This window comes from Aptenodytes patagonicus, chromosome 6 (assembly GCF_965638725.1).
Source record: "Aptenodytes patagonicus chromosome 6, bAptPat1.pri.cur, whole genome shotgun sequence".
NCBI classification, from domain to species: domain Eukaryota; kingdom Metazoa; phylum Chordata; class Aves; order Sphenisciformes; family Spheniscidae; genus Aptenodytes; species Aptenodytes patagonicus.
The window spans coordinates 3159032-3184532 of record NC_134954.1 but is presented as its reverse complement, the minus strand read 5'-3'; the positions used below and the strand labels follow the sequence as shown (position 1 = coordinate 3184532).

The 25501-nt window shown below is 46.2% G+C and overlaps 1 protein-coding gene across 3 annotated transcripts in view; it reads left to right on the top strand.

Annotated features, from left to right (window-relative positions):
- The first annotated feature begins 21006 nt into the window (after nucleotides 1-21006).
- EPHA4 (EPH receptor A4) overlaps nucleotides 21007-25501 on the top strand; it is a 110642-nt gene continuing 106147 nt past the window's right edge. Inside the window, exons 1-2 of one of the 3 annotated variants that reach the window (XM_076340856.1) lie at nucleotides 21007-21025; nucleotides 23660-23727. Coding sequence is in view for 1 of the 3 variants with exons in the window: in XM_076340854.1 (XP_076196969.1) it covers nucleotides 22561-22651; nucleotides 23660-23727 (159 nt within the window). In the remaining 2 variants the exon portion in view is untranslated. Of the gene's footprint in view, nucleotides 21026-21063; nucleotides 21087-22550; nucleotides 22652-23659; nucleotides 23728-25501 lie in introns of those variants that run through there. The other 2 variants (XM_076340855.1, XM_076340854.1) reach the window with 2 other exon arrangements.

The window sequence follows — 25501 nt, the reverse complement described above, 5'->3', positions numbered from 1 at the left end:
CTGAAACACCGGGGTGGGCACTTCACTGGGGTGATGCAGATCTTCTTGAGAAAAGGGAGCAAACGGCTGTCTGGATTGGTATCCTGCTTTGGGACAGGGGTCTCAGTTTAGACCTCTTGAGATCCTGTTTGTCCTATTTATTTGTAATGATTCAGTGACTAAAATGGGACAAGAGGGATGGATTTGGGGAACCCTGGCTGACCAAGCAATGACGGAGAATATGGAATAGTTTCTGAAAGGCGGTAGTGCAACCCATATTACTGGGATCGTGGAAGAACACCTATGGGAGGATTTAAAACATCTTTGTTCTATTTGTTTTTTAATTTCAAATCAAACAAGGATTTACAGGCTCCCATTCCATAGAATTTTTTTTTAAATGGGATTACACACATGAAGGTTTCTTTCCATTTATCTTAAATTTAAACAGAAAGGATTTTCCTGTAGAGTCTTGTGTTGCGTTGCAAAAGACCTGGGATGTCTGCACATCATCAAAGACAGTGGGTGATATAATTGCTGCACAATTTGCAGCTCGGGTTGAGAAGGCACATCAATTGCAGGGGGAGGGATCCTGCCAGCAGAAGGGTGTTGGTTGCAAAGTATTCACTGGTTCTGCTTTAAAAAAAGATGAAGGTAGCCTGGAAAATGCTCGTCCACAATAAGAAAGTGAGATTTCTGGTATGCTTGTGGAAGGCAGGAGGAAATATGAGCACTGCTTCCGAGGAGGTCAGGACGAATTCCAGCGCAAAGGAAACAAGCGCTTGCTCTGTGTTGCTGGAATTAAGGCGATCAAATAGCGACTGAAATTACTTCAAGCTTCTGTTTTCTCTCTTTCAAAATAGCAATATTCTAATAACATTGGATCTTCTTAGCTCTATCCTTATGAAATTTTTGTCCACCATCTTAATCTTTTAATGAATTCCTGTTTATGCATAATTAAAAAACCTGAAGAACAGATTTTACTCATACTTTTTGTGACACCTGTATTGGATTAGGGATGCCCTGGGAGTTACAGTTTCTGCCTGCTGTTTTCATAGGGCTTTTAGCAGCCAAAACCTGCACCTTTATATCCATGGGTGAAGGATTAGTCACATGGAGAGGAACCTGTGCAAAGTAAGCAATGTGACACTGTATTCCCCACTGAGATAATAACTCCACTTTCATGACAGGATGAGTAGAGAGGTAATTGAGATCTCAGAGAAATTAATTACGTGTACATTGCAAGCAGAGACTATGGCACTAGTAGCTTTATGTTACCATAGCATAGTAGCTTTACCATAACTTCCATGTGCTTCAGAGGAAGCCAAACAGGGATTTATGAGCTTTTCAGTGCTAGAACATAGTGTAAACATATGTGGCTGCTTGAGAATTGCACTGAGATTTGGTAAATAGACTTTGGCATTTAGAAACAACTTTCCCAATGAACTCTTCTGCCCCTCATCCACGTTTCCCATAGCTTGAGAAATTCTAGCGCAAAAGTGTTGATTAATCTATATAGATTCTCAGATGGAAACTGTCATTCATCCTTAACCAGCCCTGTAGCTTCCTGTGACAATTCTGTATTTATTATTGATATAAGATTTTCGCCTGTGTGGCGATAAAGGAGAGCAGAGGATACTCGTCACGGTGCCATCACGAAGATCTGCTCTGTCGGTCTTCTGCAGTCTTAGCCAAGCCAGCACATTGCGGGGGAATGATAAATGCCAATTGTTTCACAGTAAAGAAGTGTTTGTGAGTTTTGACTGAATGTGGGCTTTGAGGCAGTTGTTTTATGTAGCTCTTACCTACCAGTGCTTTTTCTCTCATAATTGGAGATCCCTCTAGTCTTTCAGCTTAATCCCTGTGAAACACTGTAGTAAATCTAGGTCATTTTACTACGGTGATTCTGAGCCCTGGAAATTTTACTCCTCTCTGTTCTGCTTTGATAACCTCGTGAAGAACCAGCTTTAGCAAAACAGTATTGCATTTTTACTCTCAACCATAAATCCAAATCCCATTGACTTCAAGTGTTAGAGCTGGCACATGCTTATGGAGCTCCTTGCTAAGCACCAGAGCCAGCACCATGCAGGATGCCGGTGGCCGGCGGCGGACAGCTGCGATGCTCTTAGTATTTTAGCATTAACAATACAAGCACCTGAGAAGTCACAAGTATTTATTGCTTCCTTTGATTTATTTGTAAATGCCTGTTGTGGGGCAAGTCTACTGTAAAGGTGCTTTGGAGGCTGAAGCTTTCCACCATAGACGCAGCTGCGAAGCCTGGCCGGGGCAGCGGGGAGGGCTGGGGGACGGCGTGCCCCCGCTCGGCGCAGGGCTCCTGCCGTGCTCTCCCCCTGCCACTTGCCTGTTGCCATGGAGAGCAGATTTTGTCATGCACACTAGTGGGTCCCGCGCGTCTCCTCTCTGCCAGGGTAATCTGCTGTCACTGCGGTCATCACAATAACCGGGCTTTTTTTTTTTTTTTTAATATACTCTTCTCAGTACCACATATTACTTTCAGCTGCCTAGGTGCATTCTTGACATCAGCAGCGTGATGTGCTACTGCTCGTTTAAAGTGGGAGACAAAACCCAGATGCGCTCTGCTCAAAAAATTGCTCGGTGCTACTGTATATTCTGCAAGGTTACTCGGGATACATGTGCCAGTGTTTCACCTTTTGTCTTTAAAGTGATGTAGCATGAATGTCTTTCAAATGAAAAGACAGGCGACTGGCAAAAAAGGGGGAAAAACAAGTAACAAGATCAAAGACATAAATAGAACAAAATATGCACAAGAGATCTCATCTGAGATCAAAGATGTGAGCGTAATTACCATGAATAAGACGTGCAGAGCTCACCAGAACAGAATGGTTTGTGCGCCTGGAGAATTCTGCAGAAATAAACCATTCTGTGGGAAATCGAGCGCTCCACAGAGTGAGGAAAGGACATTTATTCTGCATTGGAGGGGGAATAGCGGAAAGCCTGCCATTACGGCAGGGCTGCTTATTGCTGGCTGACCCCGTGCGGGGCTGCAGCCACCGAAGTAGCTCAAAGAAAACCTCCGAACCTTTAATGTTAAAAAGATTCTGATCTGGTGGAAAAAAAACCCCAAACCCAGCTCTTTAACCCTCGGAGACGTGTAGTTTTCAGGCAGACATTTTCAAGGGTAAATGTAGTGATTGTGTTACAGGTGCAGCTGGAAGAAAAACAATTGCTTCTGTTAAAGTAACTTGACGCATAGAGGAATTGTACAGAACATGAAGAATTTCTTTTCACTAACTCTGTTCAGTAAGGGATTGCGAATGTATTTGTGATTTTTATGGCTCTTATGTACACGTGTCTGCAGACCCTAGCACAACATCCTTATAAATGGAATAAATAAATAAGTTGTCTAGAAGAGTATGTAAGGAAAGTTACAGTGACTGAGCTGAAATTGCAAAATGCTGATTCTGTGCCAGGGAAAGGTTTTATGAGCTCTATGCCGGTCATATAGACCAGAATATTGTTTGATGTTTAGTGGAGTTACTCCAGATTTATTCTTCTTTTCCTGAGAACACACTCTGGACACTGAGCAGTCCTTGCTGTGCTTCTAGGTAAGATGTGCCTTCTCCATGAGTATCTCAAACCCAGTGGGAGTGTGGAAACCCAGAAAGTTTTGAGAGTGATTTTTATTTTAATACCTCTCTCTTTCTGTCGGCATGAACCAGAAATTCAGACACAGGCCCACACGTCAGGCTTATTTCCACTTGGAAGAGGGGACAAAAAGGAACGCATGTATGCTGAGCCTACTGTCAAGGCTCATTTTCACAGTAACTTTACTGGAACTGTGTTTAGCATGTAGATGATTTTTTTTTTTTTTTAACAGTAGCTTACTCCATCTTTGTATAGAAACACCAGCTGTAGGGAACCTGGAAAGCATGTGCAGTCTAGAAATGAATATTTCCCCTGCTTTCATTCTTCTGAGTGCTTCGTTTCTCAGAAGAGCCCACCCCTGCCCATGGGTTCTCTTGACCGTGACTTTTGAGTCAAACACCGAAAGTACAAGCGCTGTCTGTGTCGGATCTCATACTGATCTGCGAACTGTACAACCTGTGGTGGCAATCCTGCTTTCCATGACAATAGACCATGGCAAGATCCCTATCAACAGTCATGGTGCAGTACTATACCGGATAATACATTCAAAGGGTCATTTCTGCATAAAGCACATTTCTTCATCCCATGCTAAAGGTATAGACTGATTCTGCTGCATACAAGCATTTTGCAGGTACTGCAGAATTTTTATGATATAATAATAAATTTAAAAATGTATAATTTTCAGCAGGCAAAAAATCAGTTTACTTAGAAAAAAATGTTGCACAGTTTCTTCTATTCTCTTCAGAAGAGTAGACCCAATTCTGTCTTCCGTCACGTCCCCACAATCTTTCTGAAATAGAGGTATACAGATTAAACTGAGAGAAGATTTTGCCCTTTTGCAGGAGATATTACTTTACAAAAAGAGCACTGTCAAGTCTTTAGGGCAAGATGATTTATGATTTATTATCTTAAGATCATCACATGCTGTCAGATTAGAGACTGGGGAGAGTTTATTCTGTGATGTCCACTACTGTTTCTGTTCTGCTAGCCGTTGCTTGGACTTCAGTGCTATCAGGAATCTGTGAACTCACTCATAAAATGAATGATGTCTTATTTTTTTTAGCTTGAAGTTGTTGCTAGTATCCACAGATGCTTTCAAAATAACACGTATGCCCATGGTCCTGGGCAGCCTGCTGTAGGTGACTCTGCTTGAGTAGGGGGATTGGGCAAGATGACCTCCAGAGGTCCCTCCCAACCTCAGCCAGTCTGTGCCTCTGTATTTGTAACTCCTCAGTCTCTTCATTTTGATTCAGATGATATAACAATAGAAAACTCTGTCCCATTTTTTTCTATAAATGAGATCCATTCTACAAAATAGGCTCCACAGGAATGGTGATCACAAATTTTGTATGTGTCTAATGTGTTTAGTTATTTTCATTAGATAATGCTATGGGCTTTGGTTCAACTAAGTGCTTAAATGCCAAAGGCAGGCACAGGAATAATCCTGAGGAAGGCAAGAGAGGTGCTTTTATAGTGAATACTTAAGCTTAAGTGCTTGGCTGAATAAGAGCCATACTCGTGATTTTCATTAAAACGATACTGAGAAGAGCATGTAGTTTGTGCGGCAGAGGGAAGAAGGGCACTCATTGCATGCGAGTCTCTACCTTTTACATAGTCTTTGAAATTTTGGTGCTTAGCATTGGTGGAAGATGCAGAGTTGTCTCTGGAAACACAATTCACCATTGCTTAGCAACGAAGTAAACTGGATTTTGGACAAACATCGTCTTGCCCAAAAACCAAATGGTTATTTGGTCTTTTTGCTGGTAGGAGTGAGCCGTCGAACCTATTTGCTGGGCCAACAGCAACTGAAGAAAGGCTCTCCTCCCCATCGCCTCATCCAGCTATTCAAGTATTCAGTCAGTTCAAATAATTTATTATTACCTGAGAGTTGCTGTAGCTCATGACAACTGTCAGAAGGCAGCTAAAAGGCAATGAGGCAAAAGAAAGCCATAGATATATTCTCTAAATATATCTCCTTGTTTCTTGACTCATTTAACCCAGGTTATATTGAATTTATCTAAATTGTATGATTAAGATTATTGTGCCAAATAGCTGGGTCACTGCAGCCAGTTGTGGGACACTGAGGGCTTGTTCCTCCCCTGCAAAAGGGTGGCCAGGACTGCGACTGCTCACCACGGCAGGGTGCACGGACCCATCTGCTTTCTTTCGGAAACACTTTCTGTGTCTTGCATTTGAGAAGTTCTACACATCCATAGCATTGAAGTAAAGTGATCCAATGAGAGCTGGGTTTCAGTACAGTAGGGTCACTGCAGGGCTTCGATACAAGCTAGGGTCGAGCCTTTAATTTTGTGGGTGGCAGTGCTGTCTCTGCAGCATGGTACCTCCCGTTTGAATTGGCAATGTCAAATATGTTCCTCCCCTTCAAAATATTTTGGTCTGCCTTCTCCCTAAGACTAAAGCCTTCCTTGCGATTCCAGCAGTCAAAGCAGTTTTACAGGGGGTGTAACGATAATGCAAACCTTAGTTTAAGTGGGAATCAGGCCCAGAGTGTGTGTTTCGAGGACTATCTGAATTACATTCAGCACTGCTTACGGTTTCTGAGGAGTTGTAGAGCCTGTTAAAAATGAAATACTGCTTACGGAAAGGGGCTTATGTTTTCTATTCTGCTGAAAAAAGAAATAACAAGGAAAACATATTTGTGCCTGTTCAAAAGCTGCCCAAGGACAGCTTTCATTCTTTGTGACCCACTTACATTAAATGCTTTCACAGGAACTCCTCAGATACTTATACAAAAAAAAAAAGAAGGAAAAAAAAAAGAAAAACACGGATCAATGCCTCTAATCTTCACTCTGAGGACAGACACATCCAGGCTTGGAGCCATTGATAGATATCTTGCATCCCTAGTTACCTGTATGAAAATTAAACAAAGCAAGAGATGAGCAGCACTGGAAATGAGAAATTAACTCTGTCCATGTAAATCTTAAGTAGCATAGTTTAAGATCATTTTGGTTTTAAGAAATAGGACAATCAATTGTAGCTTCAGCTGGCACAAGCTGACCTATTGCTCTTGTCCTCTTTCTCCAGTCTTTTTTTTTTTTTTTTTAGCACAATGTGAGTACTTTGGGTATTTTGTGCAGTATTACCAGATGTCCTGGAGTCCAGCTGGAAGCAGTGCTTTCACTGGCTTTTGATGCCCATGCTGTAGACACTGCCACGGTGCAGGTACGGTGGAAGTGGCGCTGACTGGACTCTTATAGACAGGAACCCGGTAGCTTTGAACCCCCTTTGTGCAGCAGGTGAGCAGCACTGATGGGCCTCAGCCTGCCCTACATCTTGAATCCTTACCAGATTTACACAGGAGCTGGTCACTCTACGTATTTGACTCAGAACAGATGTTGTTGATAAATGAAATTTGTTATAGACTGTTATATCCTACTTAAAAAACAAATCAGTATGTGCTTTGAGGGAAGATAAACAAAGCTTTTTCTGATACTTCTTAATATTGTAGCTGAGGGGAGACCTCATCGCTCTCTACAACTACCTGAAAGGAGGTTGTAGCGAGGTGGGGGTCGGTCTCTTCTCCCAAGTAACAAGCGATAGGACGAGAGGAAATGGCCTCAAGTTGCGCCAGGGGAGGTTTAGATTGGACGTGAGGAAAAATTTCTTTACTGAAAGAGTGGTTAAACATTGGAACAGGCTGCCCAGGGAAGTGGTTGAGTCCCCATCCCTGGAGGTATTTAAAAGACGTGTAGATGAGGCGCTGAGGGACATGGTTTAGTGGGCATGGTGGTGTTGGGTTGATGGTTGGACTCGATGATCTTAGAGGTCTTTTCCAACCTCAATGATTCTATGATTCTATGATTCTATGAGTAAAGGTGTTTGACGCTGCTTGAGGAACGTGCAACTGGAAGGCTTTCTTGGGGCTTGTGGTATATCCCTTTGCACCTCCCAGGGCTTCCAGAAGGGAAAGAAAGAGCGCACAGAGCTCCAGAGAGCACTGGGCAGCAGTACTGCACGTACGCAGGGACACAAAAAGCCTTTTGTGGAAACTTTGAGAGTCAAATGTGGTAAAGCATGTGCACTTGGAGTCCTTTCGGGTATCTTGTTGTCCGTGACTAAAGTAGTAGCCAATACGCTGTTCTTGGTGTTGTTGCTTCCTAATGAAGAAGTAAAGAGAAACTATTAAAGTCTGTTGTAGTTGCTTGTTGTGATTTGAAGAAGTTAAGATATTCACTATCCACTATACTAATTCCCCTGATACTATGTCATTTTAGATCCGCCAAAATAAAGATATTAAAAATTCAGTGCTTTCTTGATATGAGCCCTAAATTCTTGTTTTTCCCATCATATGAATATTGACTCATTGATATGTTATGTGTCACACAGAATGGTTGAGCTATCAGAGAAAACTGATGATTTGCATAAGCATCCCAGAGGCATTTTTGGCTTTTCAGCATGCAGAAGCTTTAGCCTGTTGCCTTTACACCGAGTCTGCTGTAATGCTGCATGCCAGAGATGATAATTCATTTTGTGAAACATGATCAGAAGAACCTTTATGGAGGTGTGACAGAGGCAGCCGTAGCCACCGCTTGAAGCACTTTCCCATAACCTGAAAAGTGTATCTCCTTCTGATTTTCTTTCTTGATGACTTTTTTAGGCATTGCTGAGTTGCAACTGTTGCACACAATGAAATTCCTAAAAGAGCAGGGGGATAAAAAGGTTAAAGTGCCCGCAGCCACAGTTTCAGGACTTAATTGGACACTAGCTACTTGAACTATGAGCGTTCCCCCAAAGAATGGTGGAGTTCTTGTAGGCTTCAAACAATGGAGGTGCGTGGGTTGATGCCATCTGCAGCCTAGGGCTTGTGGAACAAAAAGATGTTTGAAGAAGAGGGAAATTCTCAGAGATATGGTGGAATGGGAATGATCTGAAAGTAATCAATCATTATGGTGACATAAATCACAACACACAACAGCCCACAGCCAGAAGATGTCAAATACCGCCCGCAGCGCGTCAGTCTCTCTGGCATCATCACTTTTGTGTGTTGTGCCACTGCTCTTTTGTGGGCCATCAATTTTGTTGGGCGATGAAACTCAAGAATGCCGCTATTCCTCCTTCCTCGCTAATGCAAGCTTTATGATTGCGCACCCTAACGTGCACTTAAGGCGCATTCATCCTTTGACCTGAACTAACAATCAATTGTGAGCTGGGTGCCAAATCCGCCAGATGTTGCTTGATCTCATAATTACGTTAGTGCTATTGCTCCAGCGCAACAGCATCAAAACAATACCAGCCAATCTGGGGCACAAAGAGAGTCTGCAACTCTCATGTGGTCATCTGGTCCACGCCTGACATTTTTGCCTAAAGCTCTCAGATGTTAAACTTAATTTCCCTTCCTTGATTATAAGCAAAATGATCTGTGCGCAATATTAAAAAAACATTTATCAGCTGGAAAATAGTAAAAGGCATGGCATAAACTCATGTAAATGTTAATGAAAGGCAGACAAAATTATGCAATAGTATTGTGTTCCTCAGGCTCTTACACACTTTTGCTTAAAAGAGGATCTAGTAGAGGAGGTCAGAACAGGGTTGGAGGATAAGCACAAAAACCATTGTTTAGAAATTTACTCTAATTCTTCCTGAGGTTCAAAACACTGGTCTGGAAGTCCTGTTAAATGGAGCAAGCATAATCCTCCTTTAACTTATTCCAGTATTGATCATCAGATCAATATAAATCATAAATCCCTTCGTTTCGATAGAAAGGCTCCATCTTTCTACTGTTGCCTATAAAACGAAACATGAACCACTGGCTGCATAGCTCCTACCAAGAAACCGTACAAAGTAGTAAAGCAATGACTGCGCCGGTTGTCTAATGGGGTCTCTTCCTCCGGGTTAGAGCGATGCCATATGGATGGTCTATAGGGCAGTCTGGGCACAAGGCTCCAAATCCCAGGACGAAAATACCTGAACGCAAATGACTCAAGCTACGTTATCCTTCATCTTGTCATATTGAGCTGGAATTTGCTAACCTAGAGCTGAAATATAGCAAGGACATGTTCATCCCATTTTTTTCAGCCCTCACCCCCCCCGGATTGCCAATGGGCATAGTGCCTCTCTCCCCTTCACCTGCCTTCCAGTCCACAGAGCCCTGAGACCTGCGCTCGAGTTCTTCAGCGCTGGTGGTGTACGTGGGAGCAGAGGTTCAGGGTGCACTAGGGCACTGCGTAGCCCGCTGTAATTTTCTGCTTTTTAAAAAAAATGCGGGTGAGTCCTCATCGGCAGCAACTGCGAAATTAGAGCATTTTCCTTCCCCCTCGACTGTGAGCTACAACACATATCTCAAACTAGGCACAAGGAAGACTGTAGCACGGGACAGTAACTATCAGCTAAAAAGAATTTCTAAACGACGCAAGTTGGCTTCAGCGTGCCCTACTAATATTCTCCATCTTACAGTATTTTCATTTCAAATAAGAATATAAAGTCGTACCACATATAAGAGAAATTTTATTTCCTGTACTACTACAGCTTTTAAGCATAATGGCCCATGTAGACCAGTGGGCAAATATTATATCCTAAAGTTTCAAAGAATTGCCATCTTTATGCTTCATATCTGATCTTTAATAAATGTTATTTTACACAGTGCAATTAGACTTCAGGATGTAAAACTCTGAGAGTAATCCTGAACCTTTTAGCAGAGGTGGGTATTTTCAGGGTGTGCTGACATCTAGATTCTGATCTAACTAATGGCACAAATCTGAAGCAATTTCCTTGAAATCAGTACAATTACATCAGCACAAACCCCATAAAAGTGGGATGAGAGTCAGACCTTTATTTCTTTTCCAGTCAGCTTTAGAGATACAGTATTTTCCATTTAGTCAACTGAAAAGAACTGTAAAGGGATAGAAAGAAATGATAGAACTAAATTTTATTATTTAACATATGGGAAACTTGGTTATTATTTTACCATAAGCATATGCAGGAAAAAGAGCCTGCTGAAGTAAAATGGAAAAAATTCACCTCAGGTGTTGTATCATGAAATCCAAGGAAGTGACATCAAAGATTAAACCGGGTCCATTTATTTTTAAGCCATTTTGTTTAAGTATCAGATTTTATGTCTGGAATCTTTCGCTACTCTGTGAATTTTAAAATCTTTTTTTTTTTTTTTTGGTAAGCATAAAACTGAATAAGGATCAAAAAAAATTTATTTTGTCGCCTCAGTACCGACATAAGTCCCCCATACTGGGCACTCAGATTCTTTTGACAGTTTCGGGTGTTGTGCGTGGAAAAGCTGCAAACTGGGGTCAACGTACACACCAAATGTGGTGCGCTGGTGGTTTTAGCCAAGCAGAAGGCAGTCATTTGCCCATGGAAAAACCATGGCTCGCCTACTGCCAGAGAAGCCTTTTTGTTCAAAGGACGATCTTCTGGACTACTCGGTCACACCAGGACGATCTTAATTTTGTGTTAGGTAACACTGCCTCTTGGTCATTCCTCTTTCTTGAAAGGAGAAGTGGGAGTGCCGGTGTTCTCTGGGCAGTCAGAGTTGCCGTCGTGTCTCCTCTCACCCCGTGAAGCCGCAGCCTGTCGCACCGGCTGGGGAAGAGGCGTGATGGCCAGGGCTGCTGTGCTCTCCGGGCTGCTAGTCGTTTCATTTGATTCATTTCACTAGTTCAGAAGAGCGAGAGAAGACCGCTTGGGAAACCACAGGAAAGCTTCCAAACTCTTACGGGAAAAAGAATTAAACGGACGCAAAAGGCCTTGTTTTGGTTAACTGGAGCCAATAGGGAAAACATATCAGGGGGAGGCGAGGCGGTGACAGCGGGAGAGGCGGCTCCAGGCTGACCCGTTCCCTGCGGGCAGCAAGGTGCCCTGGAAGTCCTGGGCACATGGAGGTCTCCTTTGGGGCTCTCCGGCATGGGCCAGCCCTCACCCCTGGGCTGGTGTGCCCTGGAGCATTTACCTGGACTTTCAAGAGCCGGGGAAGTTCAGAGGAGCGTGGAAAGCTCGGTACGGGTAAGACGTGTATGCGTCATACTAAATTTTGCTCCAAGTCCAAAACTGAAAACCTTTTTATGGGAAGAAGTTAGCTGGAACTGCAGAAGTTTCTTTTCATGGATTATTTAAGCGGTACATGATGTTGTTAATTCTGAATTTCTTCCATGTTATTCAGGAAAGTATGTCTGATTATGTAAATTAAAAGTTGCTGCTTAAAAATATTTTGCTTGAGAGATTGCAAAGGCAACACAGTAAATGAATTAAGATCAGAGAGTCTTGCTCAAGTGAGAAGATTGCATAAGTAACCACATGTGTTACTGAAAAATACATATTGTTTACAACGTATTCTTGCAAGATCCTTAAATATTTCACTTTGAGGTTTGCTTGATATAAAATATTGCATTTGTTCAAGTTGTCACACAGGCTGGGCTCTAAGCTGATTTGCAGCTACATGCAGATTAAAACCACTATGCTGTCCCACTGCAATTTTGGATTTAATTTGGTTACTTTCCGTCTTTTTAAGAGAAACAAGAGAGTTTTCAAACCAAAAGGCATTGACTGCTTACCTAATTAAAAATGTATCCATCTGCTGGTTTGGTGGCTGCCTTGTTATTCAAAGCACGCAGATCTAAGTAGGTTGATTTATTTATGAAGACCTTATGACACTGAGAGATATGCTCTCAAAAACATGTAAAAATAAATGTGGCTGCAGATGGGTAGACACACACAGATCTTTATGGGGTTCTAAATAACAGATAGAGAGAATTTGGAAAATGCGCTTTACAGGGAAGATCCTTTTATGTTGCTTCCACGTGTTTAACATTTAGAGCTCAAATAACAAAGCAGCCGGCTAACATGTTGTGAGATAACTCTAGTCTAAATATCCTATAGTGCCTTTTAAGTTGCAATGATTGTTTCTGAAAGCTTCGTGTGAGTGATAGACTCTTAAGGAGATGCTACATTTTAAGCAATGTTTTATTTAGAGAACACTTTAAAGTGAATTTTAATTAAAGGAGAATAAAATCATTATCACTCACGAACATCATGCGTCGGAATCAGGGTAAATGCTGTCTCCTTATATTTAATTTCATTGATGTATTGGTAAATCTCTCCCAAATTAAGTTTCTTAGTGACTACGCTCAGGCTTTGGAAACACCGAGTTCTAATGGATCCGTTCTCAGTGCTATAAATATTGTTGCAATCCTCAGGTAAAGTTTATTCATCGGTTTACGGGCTGTAGGAAATTCCCAGTGTAATGAAACCGTCATGGTATTTCCACGTGGGGTGTGGAGCTGCTGGTGTGAAACCTCACATCATTACTGGTGCAGTTCCACCGGCGTGAGCTGGCTTCTTAAACTAATACAACTGGAATAATACCCATGTCTTGTGTATAACGCTCTCCGCGAGGCCGAGTTTGTAGGTGGTCTGCACAGGCCACCTGAGAGGTATGAGGAAAATGGAGCATGACGTGGCTGGGAACAACTCTGGAGCAGCTTTATGGCCTCTGTTTCTGTTTACAGCATGGTTTCCAGTGGGTCCTTCTCAGTTTTTCTTCCATCCGTGTGCCTGGCAGCATGTTTATTCAGGTTTTGTACATGTTTGCGTGTGTGTTCGCGTTCGTAGGTAAAACAAGTCATTTTGTCCAAAACAGACAGAAATTATTCTTTTATAGACCACCTGATCACGCTGGTATCCTCTTAAATTGAAACTGTCTTGCACCAAATGATAAAGTTGCTTTCAGCAGAAGTGTATTTTTTACTGAACCATGCATTGACAATTGTGTTCAGCTTCACAAAAAGGTATTTCTCTAATCCCAAGGTCAGTTTAAACTGGTTCCCCAGTATATACATTTTCAGATTCCCTGTGAATCTCTTTTTATTTCCATGTCAAGACAAGCATGTGGCTATCTTAGTGCCAACAAAGAAACGGGGTTTGTATGTAGATTTAGCCAAGGAGGGTATTAGATTGAGCTGCCTTTTGGTAGGAAGCCATCCTGGCATTTCTTTGGAAAACTCTAGAGGTGTTTGAATAGTCCTTATATTAGCAGGTGTCACCGCTGGGAAGCTGTTTTACTTTTACAGCTCTTTATTTGAGTATCTTGCTGGCATTTTTGGATATTTTGGAATGGTAGGGGAAACTCAAACAGATCTACATTGTCTTTTCCTTTGATCTCTCCCAAAGATCTATTTTGATGAAAGTTTCAGATAGTAATCAAGGGAAGAAAAAACATAAATTTTACTATGCATGTGCCTTTTGTGCAGAAGGGAGTGGACAATAAAAATGACCAGTAATCCTTTCCTTTTGTTTCCAGCACACTGCAAATGGCTGTTTTCTGTTTTCCCGGTGCTGTGCAAGCCCTTGAAATGGGGGACAAGGGATCGCAACGGGTCAAGGCGAATAGTCACACTCTTCCTTAGAATTGAACCCATTGTTCATGTAGGGTAAGCAAGTTTTACGCTACTCATTTTAGTCTGCGTTAGAAACTGTGGCCAGTGTGGTAATGTGAATAAGGATTAGTAATGGTGATGGGCAGGGGACATAGTTGAGGGGAAGGGTGGCATTTTTGTGCCTGTAAAAGCTGTAGTGGTTGCACGTTTCTCCCCAAACAATATTTTTGCTGTTTATGTCAGGATACTGCAAGAGGCAATGTTTGGGGAAAAAAATATTGTTGGAAATATCAGCTGCATACGTGTTAGGAAAGTCTTACAATTGACTGTCTCAGTAAAGCAATACCAGCGAGTCATTTCTAATGGAAACCTTGCCTTTAGGTAGAATTCAGAGAGAGGTGTTCCTGCTCTTTGCTGTCGTTATGGACCTGTGTACAAGAAAATACACTCAGGGTTTGGGGCTGACTTCCATTAAAGGAACGAGGTGGTTACTGCTGAAGGAAAACTCAGAGGGGAAAGGGACTTGACAAAGAGTGGTTGCAACCGAAGAAAAATTGTTGGTGCCATCAGTGTATGAAATAAGAGGGACTAATTTGCATGTCATTTAAAAAGTTCTTAAAATGAGGTTCATGCCCGTGTAATGCAGGGTGCAGGTACAGACCTGCGCACATCTTTTGTTCTAATGCTACAGTGATGCTCAGATCCCCGAGAGTGGATTTGAGATCCGGTTGTGCTAGAAGCTATACAAGAATATCTCAGTATATGACAAGACCCAGCAGATGGGTATAAATAAAAGGAGAACAAGGAAATACAGCGGCAGTGTTGCCCAGCAAAACAAACTACCTTATTCCCTGAACTCTTCCAAGATCAGTGGCAGTACTGGGGAAAATATTGGCTGCCACTTTTCTGACGTAAAAGCAAGGGGTGTTTTTTTCCCGTTGACCTTCTTGCAGGTTTTCATTTCTGTGCCTACTCTTTTGCTTGTATGAAGTTAATCCAGAATTTGCAATATTCTGCTATAAAATCAGTGCAAATTCTGAGCTAGAACACATGCAATATGCATACACTCGCTTTCCCCAGTTAGTGGTTCCCCTAAAATAGGACAAATAATTTCTTAGATAATAAACAGCCATTCTTTGGTGTATCTATAGCTTCCCTGAAATCAGGACAGAGAAACACAGGCAATGCTTCAGATTCTGAGGCAAGCTCATCATTATCACTTTAAGGCTGTCCACCCTATAGCCCACAAGTCCCACACTGCCTTATAGACATTACCACATGAAACTGTACATGTCCATATTCTTTGCAAGGGTGGAGCAACAGGCACTGGATGCCTACAGGTCTCTCCGACTTGATGTTTCTTTAGCATCGCTGTTTTAAGGTGGGCATTTGAGGTAATCACCTACATCCAACTTCAAAAGTTTTGCTGCAGTGGCTGTTTAAGGTCCCTAAGGAAGGCTGCGCAGAACTCGGAGCAGAGCCCTTCTCCCAGGTGTACATTCCCCAATCTTAATCTTTCTCCTGCCCTGTGAATGTATCAGTCATGCCTGCATGCACAGAAAAAAATGCACAAATGCTTTCCACTTTTTAGAACGAAAAGCAAGGATTTTATATTTAATTCTAAAGAAAGACAAAGAGTCTTCCTCTTCCCTACTGTTAAAAAAATAGCGCACATTAAAAAAGAAAGAGGGGTTGGTTTTGTTTCTTACTTTAAACACAAACAGTTTTCTCCTATATGGTTGCAAACATTTTGTTCATACTAATGGATGGACTATCTCAGATGGGATGGTTTAATCTGAGTTAATCAGGATTTACACTCTATTAGAAGTGCCAGAGATCTTCAGTGCTCTGTAGGGAACCTGTCTCTGGTGCGGTTTGATCGGTACCATCACTGCATAAATAATCTCTGAAAAGATCGCTGTCTCTGAACACACAGAATAAAAATGAATTGGAGCTCTGACACTCTGTTCTTTCGATTATTTTACCAAAAAGACAAATCAGAGACTTTGCACAAAAATTATGTTTATTTATAGAGAACATTTAGTGGTGCAATAAAAGTAATCCTGTACTTTTTCTTTTTTTTTTTTAAATGATACCTGCAGTAAATTATGGCAGAAAACCTAAAATTCCAGTATGAGAACAAATCTGGGAAACATTTTTTTTTCATTTATATTAATTTTAGATTAATTCTGCTTCACATGAAGGGCCCGATTCTGCCTACCTATTAAAGCTTAGTAGCTAAGCTGCTACTAAAATTCAACTTTACCTTAGTACAGGCCAGAATCTGTTTCAGAAGTCTTAAACTGTGACCCTATTCCTGAAGGAGGAAAGCTAAGTCCGCCTGACTAAATATTTTTTCGCACTGCAGGAAAATGCGTGCGTGCTTTTAAAGAACTCTGGATGTAGTTTGCAGTTCTCTGTGCTTAGACTAAAGCTTTACCCTTCGAATTCGGCTCAGGCTCCTCTGAAATGGCTACAAAGATCCCCTGCGATTTTTGGCAGAGGCTATTTCACTTACATGTGTTTCGTTACTCATCGAGCACGCTCTCTCGCAGCCGCTCCGAGGGGTACTTAGGAGGAGCCTGCCTGTGCAGCCTCCCCTTTGGCTGGTGGCCCTGGCCGCAGCCAGCAGCAATCCTCCCACGAACGCCGCTTGCCAGCGCGCGCCAGGCCAGCGCGCGCCAGTCCTACGTCTTCATCCCAGGAACTTTTATTTTCTGGAAGCTGACGCTACTCCCAAATGATCATGGATGAGTAAGAATCGCAGCTGCTAAGGACCGGCATTACAAAGCCAGCGATATTCGAAAGCAGTTTGTAATAATTAAGGTGTCTGTTAACCTCCACAGCTTTAAATAACCTTTCAGTGAAACACAGGCAGGCACATTCCTCTCCGGGTTGCCGAGCATCTGTGCTAGCGCTGCGAACAACCTGCAGCCTTACACAGTTATTTGCACTGGTTTATTGGTCACACTTGCACAGGAAGGAACCTGCAGGTTGCTGCTTGCCCCCTGGTCTTAACGAGGGTGAGAGCCCCAACGAGCTAAGCTGACACCTACGTCGCAGAGGTGGGCACTTGTATGTACTACTTTTGATCTGCCTGTTAGGTGACAAGCAGTAGGTAACACCTGCTTTGACATCCTGGTGCATTTATTTCTCTTTTCTTTGCTCCGTCTGTACTGCTTTTCAGATTTTACCTTTTGCCAGTGCCCTTCGATGTTTGTTTATTTTAGGAAGCAGAAACTGCATCGTAAACACTCCTGGCTTTGTAAATAATGTTGGTGGTAGGATTTCCTTTCAGGGACTTGATAATGGCATATGATAAATTTTAGACTAACTCTGAGATTTGAGTTGTGTTGTCAGGAGCAATGTAATAAAAGGTACTACTTCAATTGTCATTAAAATCCTGTTACATTTCACTTACGATTATCCAGTTTTCCTCGGCACTGTTGGTTAGAAAAGGCAAAAAATCTGTGCATCTCTCTGTCTGTATATTGTCAAGTCGCCACGTGTGCCTCGTCTGAATAAAGACACTGTCACAGGTCCTGTAATCAGCATCAAGGCAGGAATAAATAGGAAACTCTTGTGATGATGATCACGATTAAGAAAAGGAAGTGTAAATAATCTGCAGTGCCTAAAGCTCGCTTTTTTGCAGAGTGGATTTGCAAATGAGCTATAAACCTGATCCTTTTCTTATTGAGGTCAGCAGCAAAACTCCTGCTAATCCCGGCTGAAACAAAATCATTCTGCCAGCTTGATGTTTATAGCAATGCATATTACCTTCACGTAGATGTTCTCCCGCTATGGCTTTTCGTATTGCAGACTGCAACTTCAGCTGAGGTAAACATGACCTGAGCAATGAAATCTTACTCATCGCAGATAAAAAGCTGTTACTCTCAAATAGCTGACAATAAATTTTGTCAAGTAATTTATCGGCAAATGTTTAATACTCACAGGTCCATTAAGAATCGGTAAATCCAGGGAGGGAAAGGCTAGGCACATCTGAGCACTTGTGCTGGGCGGGAGCCGGCAGTTACTCTCCGGTGCCAAGCCTGATGAAGGTGCACCTTTGGGGCATTATTCCCTTTGACAATGAGACTCTGTGTGTGTGCGTGTGTGTGAAACTTCCTGGGGTTATTTTATACTCTTTTGCAAATAGCCTGGTAGCGTGGAAGTTGCGTGGGAGTGGAGTATCTGGGATTGCCTTTTTGTGGGAAAAGGCTTTTCAGAGGAGCCGGGTGAATTTTTTCCTGCCGGCTGTGGAATTGCATACTAAAGGAAGAGCTTGTGCTTCCTCCCCCCCTGCTTTCTTCTTTTTCCTCTTTTTTTTTCCCCCCCATCTAAATGTAGTGCTGGGCCTCAGGAGGCCCATGAACACACAGAGCTTCCTACTGAGGTTGTCACTTGACTGACAGCAGAAAGCTTCTGGGGAGATGGACGGGCACGAGTAGGTGGACGTAGAAAAACGGAGAATGAAAAGATAAAGTAAAAATAGAACAATGTTCACCAAAAATCACAGCCCTTTCGGGGCCTGTCATGTATTTAACTCATGCGTGTTGTGCTTGTGGTTGGGCAAAATGTAAAACAACTACATGTGTGTAAGTGTATGTGTATGTGAGAGACACTTAGCATCTATTCAGAATGCTGTTAGAAACGATATTAACTACAGAAATACATCCCAGACAAACCGCATGTCCCAATCCCCAACTATTTGTATACTAATACGTTCCCTTGGTGTTTCAAAATAAGAGGAAAACGAATTGTGAATGAGTAGGAAATACAGCAATCTTTCGGTCCTTACGTTTCAAGAGGACTTACAGTTTCTCAGAAGCTCCATGTTTGTGTGTTCGTGCGCCTGTTTGTCTATACCGTCCCAGTCCTATAAACAGATCTCTAAATAATTCAGCTGGGGTTGACCTTTATGAAGCAGGCGGGATCAGACATCTAACACATTGTCATAATTATTCCAGCCTGTGCTGCAAGTGAATATAGTTTCACTAAAGAGCTGAGACAAACATAAGATCTGAGACAAGTACGAGAGACGCTGGCCGTGCTTTTTCGAGCTGCATTAAATTGACCGTTTAAATGGTGTAAACTTGATTATGGTGTAAACATGGTTAGTCCCCATCAAAGCCGAATCACTCCTGATAGCGAGTTACAATAATACAAGCCGGCAGGTTGGCAGCAGTGCAGGCTGCTCAGTTAATAGGCAGTTAAGAAAAATGTAACAGATCCAACGGCTGTAACGAAATTTTAAGGAATAAATTCTGATGTCAGGTACTTTGTCGTAAGGTGGAGTTACTTGCTGAAGCTGAGAACAGAATTTAGTCCAAGTATCGATGACATCTGTTAAAACCAAGCTGGGCTTTTACGATCCGTTGAAATGACACAAAGTAAGGAAATTGTGATTATTTTGGCAAGGCTTCTTAAAAAAACCTTTTTTCTTGGAGCCAAAATGTAGTGGATTTGGTAGAATTGCGAACATTTTAGTTTATGACATTTGCAGGCCCTTTTTACATTGTCTGTGTTTATTTTACGTGAAATTTTTTCACAAATTAAAAGTGCATTAATATAAATATTCTTAAGTTTTCGAAGTATTTAATTTTTTTTTATGACAACTGACTTTTCTGGCATTGCAACAAAAATAACTTCAATTAAAAAAAGATGTTTTGATGCTCCGCTGTTCCCATAAAGTTTATCCTGACTTGTAGTAGAGCTGTCAGATGCATCAAAGATGTGAAAGCAAGAACACTCCGATTGCTTTAATGGAGGACTGCCTATATTTTTGTGTAAATAATAAAAAAGGAACTAATCCTTTTCTTCCTCCTCATTAGGCCAAGAAGTCTTGTAGATAATTAAAGTCAGGAAGTACAAGTTTTAACAGTTGCATCGGCTGTGCTGCACTGTTTTCTAACTCCCGTTATCCGGGCAGCTGCTTAAAAGATTTATTTTCCACAGAAAGAGAAAAATACGCCAGCTATCTTTGCAGAGTTATCTGTAAGGTTCTGCCAGTGGGTCCTCCAAAATAAATGTTCCAGGCAAAGGAAAACAATCTGAGCCTCAGACTACAGAAACCTCATTGTAAATTCTGTGTTAATAAACCTTTTTAAAACCAAAAAATGCATCCTACCTAGATCTTGACCGAAAATTAAAACAGGTGGAAGATACTCTATATCTTGAAGCAGAAAGTACTAGTAAGAGTGTGTTTATAAGTATTATGTTTCACAGATATTTGAATGTGGGAAACAGGAGAGCGATTTAAAGAGAAAACAGCTGATTCACGACAGACATCTTTACTGTTAGTCAAACTTTGAGATGTATTCAAAATATTTTTTTAACTAACCGACCTTCCGCAGGGGTTCTGTGGCAGTCATTCGTTTTACCCCAGACGGAAGAAAAATCTTTAGAGGGTCTGGGTGCGATCCCCTGAAGCTGGGGTGCCGGGGTGAAGGCGGGGTGCAGCCGGGGTGCAGCCGGGGTGCAGCTGGGGTGAAGGCGGGGTGCCGGGACGGAGGGGTGCCGGGATGGAGGCGGGGTGCCGGGGTGCAGCCGGGGTGCCGGGTTGAAGGTGGGGTGCAGCCGGGGTGCAGCCGGGGTGCCGGGATGGAGGGGTGCTGGGGTGAAGGCGGGGTGCCGGGGTGCAGCCGGGATGAAGGCGGGGTGCCGGGATGAAGGCGGGGTGCCGGGGTGCAGCCGGCGTGCCGGGACGAAGGCGGGGTGCCGGGATGAAGGCGGGGTGCCGGGGTGCAGCCGGGGTGCCGGGATGAAGGCGGGGTGCCGGGATGGAGGGGTGCCGGGATGGAGGCGGGGTGCCGGGCTGCAGCCAGGGTGCCGGGATGGAGGGGTGCCGGGGTGCAGCCGGGGTGCCGGGGTGAAGGCGGGGGGTGCCGGGGTGCAGGCGGGAAGGACGTGTGTCCTGCGCGGGGCGGGGGCCCGCAGATCCGCGTTACCGGGGGGGCCGGGGCGATGCTGCGGCTGCCCGGGCACACCGCCCCGCTCCCGCCTTCACTCCGGCAGGGTTTTGTCCCCAGCCGAGGGGACAGCGTGCCCGGGCGCAGAGAGTGGGGGAGCTGCAGCCGCAGGTGAAGGGGTTTATTACCGCCTCGCTAATCTGGGGGGAAACTGAGGCAGCGCCACCGCCAGGTACCTCAGGTGAAAATAAGGGTGGGTTTAGTGCCCGGGAGCAGAAGGCGCTTCGCGAACTGCCGTTCGTGACGCTTTTCGAAGCGAAAGCGGCGCGGGCTGCTGCTAGCGGCGTTACCGGTAACGGTAGCGGCGAACCGGAGCCCGCCAGCCGCGGTCAGGCAGAGCTCCGGGGGGTCGGGGACGAGGGGCGGCTGCAGCCTGTCCCGCCGGAGCTCGGTCGGCCCCCCCGGTTCCCTGGGCGCCGCTTTGGGAGGGGGCCGCTGGCAGACAGGCCCGGGGCAGCTTCCGAAGTCCGGGCTGGTCGAGGACAGCGTTCGCCAGGCTGACGCCGCCCGCTCCGCCGAGGACTTCGCGGACTTTTAAAAACCACGGATTTATTGTAAATACGCATTTAGAGAGTGTTTTTAAAAAGGTCTCACGGTCGAAGCGTCCAAAGCAAAGCGGGGATATAGCGGCACACCTCTTGTCAGAGGGAATGTCGTCTGCGTTGCCTTAAAGACCTCGGCCAACGCAGGTGTTGCTCGGAACGCGGCTGCTTGAACCGTGGGGATCTTTGTATGTACATATTCCATACATCGCTGTGGAACAGGGGCGTGTGCAGGAGCGCCCGCGTCCTTACGGCTCTCAGCGTTCGGAGGGAATCGCTCCTAACCCCGGCTTTTTCCTAAGCCCCCCCCCCGGCTGCTGCCCTTGCGCATAAAAGCGTTAACGATTCGCGTGTTCGCCGTAACCGGGGGGGCTCGTCCTCTGCCGCTGCGGCCGGGGAGGCTCCGCCGGGAGTTGCTGCGGCCCCGCCCGAGCTGCCCGCTACTCCCCCGGCGTTGGTGGGAAAACCGTTTCCCGGCGGGGACCGCCGCCGCCCGCCGAGCCCAGCGCCCGCCCGCCGGCCCCCGGGGCACGGGGCACCGAGCCGGCCGCGCCGCCCCCGCCAGGTGGCGCTGTTGCTCAACGGTGGCGCCGCGCCGGGGCGGGGCGGGGCGGCGGGAGGCTCCCGGGACCCGGGGCCGGCCCGGGGAAGGTCCGTCTGCGCGGCGCGCCTGCGGCTCCCCCCGCCGTTCCGCCGCACCGGGGGAGAGCGTGAGGGCTGCTCCTAACTTTTTTCCCCCCCTTTTTTAATTTTTTTTTCCTTTTTCTGTCATTATTTTGTGCTCGGACCCCGTTAACGTTAAAGACCCCCGCGGAGCGTCCCCTCCTCCCGGCGGGACCGCGGCCGCTCGCTGCGCTCTGCCAGCTCGGGGCGGCGCGCCCCTCAGCCCCCCGCCGGCGCCCGCGGGGCGCAGCGCCCGGCCCCGCTCCCCGCTCCGCGCCGCCGAGCGGCGGGGGCGGGGCGGGCGGCGCGGGGCGGGCGGCGATTGGCGGCGGAGTCTGACGGGCAGGCGGCGCCCCGCCCCCTTGGCAATGTCTATCGCCCGCCGCGCGCCCCATGTAGGCAGTTATTCCACTGGGATAGAGCGGCCGGAGCGGCGGCGGCATGGCCGGGGTCCCGTTCTGCGCCCTCCTCCCGCTCCTCGTCGGCGTCTGCGGGGCCGTCACCGGCTCCCGGGTCTATCCCGCCAACGAAGGTGAGGCGCCGCGCGCGTCCCGCGGCCGGGCTCCGCGTTCCTCTCGGCGGGGCGCCGGGGGAAAAGTTCGGTGCGCCCCGGGCGGGCGACGGTCCCCTCGCCGCATCGCCTCTCCCCTCGCCGCCAGGACCGCGGCGCCCCGGCCGGTGGCCGGGCGTCCGGCAGCCGCTGCTTCGCCCGAGCGGCGCTCCGGGGGGCCGCCCGCGGCGGCGGCACAGGTGTCGCGGGGCGGAGCGGCCCCCGCCTTCCCCGCGCGTCCTCCCGCGCCCCCGCCGGTCCCCTCGGCCGGGCCGCGCCGCGCCGGCCCGCGGGGCTGCAGCGCTCCCGGGGCGGCCCCGAGCCGGGAGGGCGGCTCATCGAACCGGTTCTCCCGGGAGCTCTCGGCGGCTCCGCGCCGTTCCCCGGGGCCGTGCTGCGGCCCGTCCTGCGGGACGGCTCGGCGCCTCCTCCGCGGGGGAAGAGCGCGGCGCAGCCGGGCGGGGGTGCGCCGGCCCCGTCGGGGAGCGCCCCGCAGGGTCTCCCGGTGCGGGGCCGCGCTCCCGGCCCGGGGCCGGGCGAGCTCCCGAGGTCCCGATAAGTAACGATGAACGTCTAACGCGCGGTTGCGCCCGTGCCGGGCGGCGGAAAACGCGGTGCGCGGGCAGCGCCGCGCTGCGGGAGCGCGCCCTTGCCCGGCCGGCCGGCCCGCTCCCGCTCCCTCCCCCGAGGCCGGGGCGCTCTCGGCGCGTCTCCCGCCGGACGCGCCGGGGGAATTCGCCGCCCGCTCCGCGCCCCGTGAGCGGCTTCCGCGCGCGGAGCGACGGACGGAGGCGCCGTTCCCCAGACCTGAACCGCAGCGGGTTTCGGATCATTCGAGGCGTCGGCCCGGTGGGAAACCACCTCTCGCTTCAAGTTGGAGGTGGATGCGATCGTGCTCCACGCATATGGAAACGCTCAGGTAAAGGATTTATTGTAACACTGCCTTTTGGCAGCTGGAATTTAACCTATTTTGTTTGTACCTTTCTGCAGTTACCTTGCTGGATTCCAGATCAGTTCAGGGAGAGCTGGGGTGGATAGCAAGTCCCCTGGAAGGAGGGGTAAGTTTTAAACCGCTATCTGATCAAAAGGGTAAAGGGGGTGATTAGTAACTTTCAGAGAGTCCTAATGGCTCGATTATTGTTGATTGTGGGGAGGAGGTCAGATTTCTTCCCTGGCTTACCGAGTGAATTACTCTTTGTTGGAGAAACTCTATACTCCCTTTGGCTAGCTCTGTCGTGGAAGAAGTGGAAACCAAAAGGGCAGAAAAGAGGTTTCGGAATTAGGAGATTGGTTGAGGCGTGGGCTTAGATGCCTATTTAAAACAGAAATACCGACAAGAAATGTGATCTGGCGACTGAACTGGCATTCTTGACTGTAATTATTATATCTGCGGGCCGTCTCGGCTGGGAGATGTTCAGGGCAATTGCTGTTCTATTTCTGGGTGAAGGAGTAGGGATCAATATACAAGACAGACCTTCTGGCATGACGGGACAGTTGTCCTATTTTGGGGTGTAAACATCATATGTTTTGGTCTCTGAACAGCTAAACTGAAGCACCCAGTGCTCGATGGTGATTCCTTGGAGTTTCTTTTTATGTATTCTTCAAAGAGGCGGCAATTGTAAGAGAAGATTGCTCGAATTCACTGCCCCGTGGTGGGTGATGTGATGGCATTAAGAGATTCACACATCCCTTGCTGGGGCTTAGAGCCCCTTTGCTTAGTGAGCCGCAGACAAGGTGTATCTACTAATTCAGCTTTATATTAGCTGATGGGCACCTTGCTGCTCCCTCTGTGCCCCATCCTGCGGGGTGCCCAGGGCCTCTGTGGGAAACTCCTGAGAACGCTGGGCTTTGGAGTTGGTGGGATCTGGTGGAGACTGTACTTCGTGGGATCTTTTGGGAATTTTTTTTTTTTAATAAGCAATTAGAAAGGCTTTTTCTTTCCTGAAGTGAACAATTTAAGAAAAATGCCAGCAATGCACACTAAATGTTAATATAAAAAAAAAAACCCACCTCAAATCCTTTTAATATTAAATGAGTAAAGCAGCTTAGTATGCTTAAGCAGAAGTAATTAAGTCAAACTGATTGAAAAATAAAAGTGCTGAAAGATCAGGACCTGTGCACAGCAAAGCACTGGATTCTTCAGGAAACCTACAAATTTACTTTTTTGTGTGCGTTCCCACTCGTAATTAGAAGAAGCAGAGCTAAGGAAACAGCAGTGAGTGGAAGGAATCCGAGGTTGCGTTGGCTGGTGATGCATTATGCATAAGCTCGGAATAACTATAACATGGGAGAATGGGGGATTGTTTTGCTTCCCCATTGTTGTTCTGGGTGAACTTGACTACAGTCGTGGCTTGTGCTCTGCCTGAGCACACTGTGCTGTCCCCGAAACTTGGGTTTTTCAAAGAGTGGGGAGGTGATTGGCAGGCCTCTGGCAGCGCCGACGGTGCGCAGTCGCTGCTGATTGCAGGCAATTGCCCTCATCTTTTGACAGTGTGGAAAGGTACAGCTCTGTCTCCGTGAGAGTCGGGCATCCTTGTTAATCCTGTACCCTGGAAAGGTCAGTTAATGAGATGGGGTCTTTCATAACGGCTCTCCAAGGGATATCTACGCTGGATATTAAAATAGGACCTAAAATACAAGTTTTAATAAGTCGCTAGTAGAATTGGTGATCAGAGGACAGCTGTATGTTATCAATGGCTGTTGGATTCCCCCTTTCCCCCCATGTTTTCTCTGAAAGCGCCATGCAAGCTTGAGAAGGAAATGTGTGCTCTTCTTGTGGACGTGACTCATTTCACTAAACCTACATACGTGTGTTCTATTTTTAAGCCAGTA